The 2,136-nt window shown below is 32.3% G+C and overlaps 2 protein-coding genes across 2 annotated transcripts in view; both read left to right on the plus strand.

Moving 5' to 3' along the window:
• The window catches only part of LOC117101568 (histone H3-like), a 7,482-nt gene that overhangs the window by 892 nt on the left and 4,454 nt on the right, over positions 1 to 2,136 (plus strand). The gene's annotated exons all lie outside the window — the stretch shown is intronic.
• Positions 1,821 to 2,136, plus strand: part of LOC117101566 (histone H2B, gonadal-like) — a 15,989-nt gene continuing 15,673 nt past the window's right edge. Inside the window, exon 1 of the mRNA XM_033241548.1 lies at positions 1,821 to 2,119. Within this exon, the coding sequence (XP_033097439.1) occupies positions 1,860 to 2,119 (260 nt within the window). The 5' untranslated portion in view covers positions 1,821 to 1,859. The remainder of the gene's footprint in view (positions 2,120 to 2,136) is intronic.

Below are 2,136 nucleotides of genomic sequence, written 5' to 3' on the forward strand. Positions count from 1 at the left end.
ATATATATATATACATATATATGTATAAGCTCAAATGTATGTATATATATATTATATATATATATATATATATATATATATATATATATATAATCTGCGTGGTTAGTAATCAAAGACATTAGGTTATGTTTGTGTATGTATGTATATAGGAGCATTTACCTAAAGGTCGAATTCAAGTTTATCATTGAAAATTAGTAAAAATTAAGTCATGTTGCAGTCTCGCAAAATTTAATTCTGGTTGTATCAGATGATTTACATAAATAAAAAATGATGGATATCTTCAATTTCACCACTTCAGCATAAGGTACACTGATCAGTTATTTCTTTAGACCATTTGCAGGTCCTGGGGTGATGTGATAGGTCTTGATTTCAATTATACCCTTGCCCCCATAACATTAATTTTGTTTAGTTTCTTCAAGAAAAAATATTTCTCAGGTCTTCGTAGAGATTTAAATTTTGAATAATTCAAGAGGACTTTTGGTTAATTTGATTTGCCCACTAAATGTTGTATGAGTCTGCAACATGTATATCAACAGTTCTAAAAAAAAAGAATTAAAAGTAAAGTTATCCTAATTGAAAACTTGTTCGAACATATTTAAATCGTTTCATTTAGCAAGTTTATTCTTACACAAATCAACAAATGTGTAATTTAACATATCAAAGTTGCAATTGAGTTGAAGCATGCAATGGATTAGGGTATTCGGCCACCAATTTTCATTCATATTTATTACACGGTTAATTAATTTAATTTTAGTAAAATTTCATGTGTTTTTTATAACGGGGTCCAGCCTAAATCCCCATGCTTCTTGAGGTGTACAGCGAATTGTAGTTCTTCTAAGCCATTATTACATAATTAATTGATGGAAGCGCTATTGTCTTCCAGAGAATACTACCATAATAGAATCTATTAAAATCATCAAGGTTTCCAATTATACCATTAATATACGAAATTAAGCGATTTCTTTTTTAAATTATATGTTGGTATTGGTTAGGTGCTTTTTGATTTGGGGAAATTATAACTTCAAAATATTTATAGCAATCTAACTCATGAATTTTTCACCAATTTTCCATTGTTTCTCTCGGTTAATAAGTTTTCCTCAGAGTTTTTTCATTATTGAAACTTGACTTCTACTCCTTTGCACACTTCCCTGCGAAATTTAACATTTTTATCATTTCGTGTTCATTATTTGCCAATAAAACAACACCATCGGCCCAAAAAATATTTAGGGGTCTACCAATTCAAAGGGCCTGCAGCAGATCCACGAACAAATTTGGGGTTCTTTAAATTAGACCAATTGTTCATGATAAAATATCACCAACTAAACAATTAGAACAGGCCTAAATTTTTAAAACCTTCAATATCAATTTGTATTTTTTTGAAACTATGTACACTGTGATTTTACACGTTTTTACACTCTTATTTGTGTGTATAACATATCTCTATTATATTTTATGTTTAAAGAGAATTAATCGTTGTCAAGATAGCAGAATAAAATCAATATCGTACCACAGATATATTTACACACATTATTAGTAATGTATTATTATATGTCATATACTAATTATTTGTAGTTACTCAACTTGGAAATTGGGCGTCATTTCAATTGCATTGTCATTTTACTGTAGCTAATTTTTGGCGCCTGTTTAGAAAAATAGGTTTTATAATGCCTCATATGCTGTTGATTAGCCCGCATAGCACAATTATCACCAATTCAATAAATCGCGCGTTTTCAACAACCAATAGGAACCCTTGAGATAATACAGCCGACCAAGAAGTCCTACTTTGCATATCTCACTCTATAAATACCGTGCTCGTTCAAACGTTCGTCACTCATCTATTCGTAGACTACATAGAAAACATGCCTCCAAAAGCTTCAGGAAAAGCTGCCAAAAAAGCCGGTAAGGCTAAGGCCGTCAGAACTGGCGACAAGAAGAGAAGACGTAAGCGAAAGGAGAGCTACAGCATCTACATCTACAAGGTGTTGAAGCAAGTTCACCCAGACACTGGTATCTCCAGCAGAGCCATGGGAATCATGAACAGCTTCGTCAACGATATCTTCGAACGTATTGCCGGTGAAGCATCTCGTCTTGCTCACTACAACAAGAAATCCACCATCACCAGCAGGGAAGTCCAAA

Source organism: Anneissia japonica, unplaced genomic scaffold, assembly GCF_011630105.1.
Source record: "Anneissia japonica isolate Jap-2015-1 unplaced genomic scaffold, ASM1163010v1 scaffold17412_len611537_cov169, whole genome shotgun sequence".
Lineage (NCBI taxonomy): Eukaryota > Metazoa > Echinodermata > Crinoidea > Comatulida > Comatulidae > Anneissia > Anneissia japonica.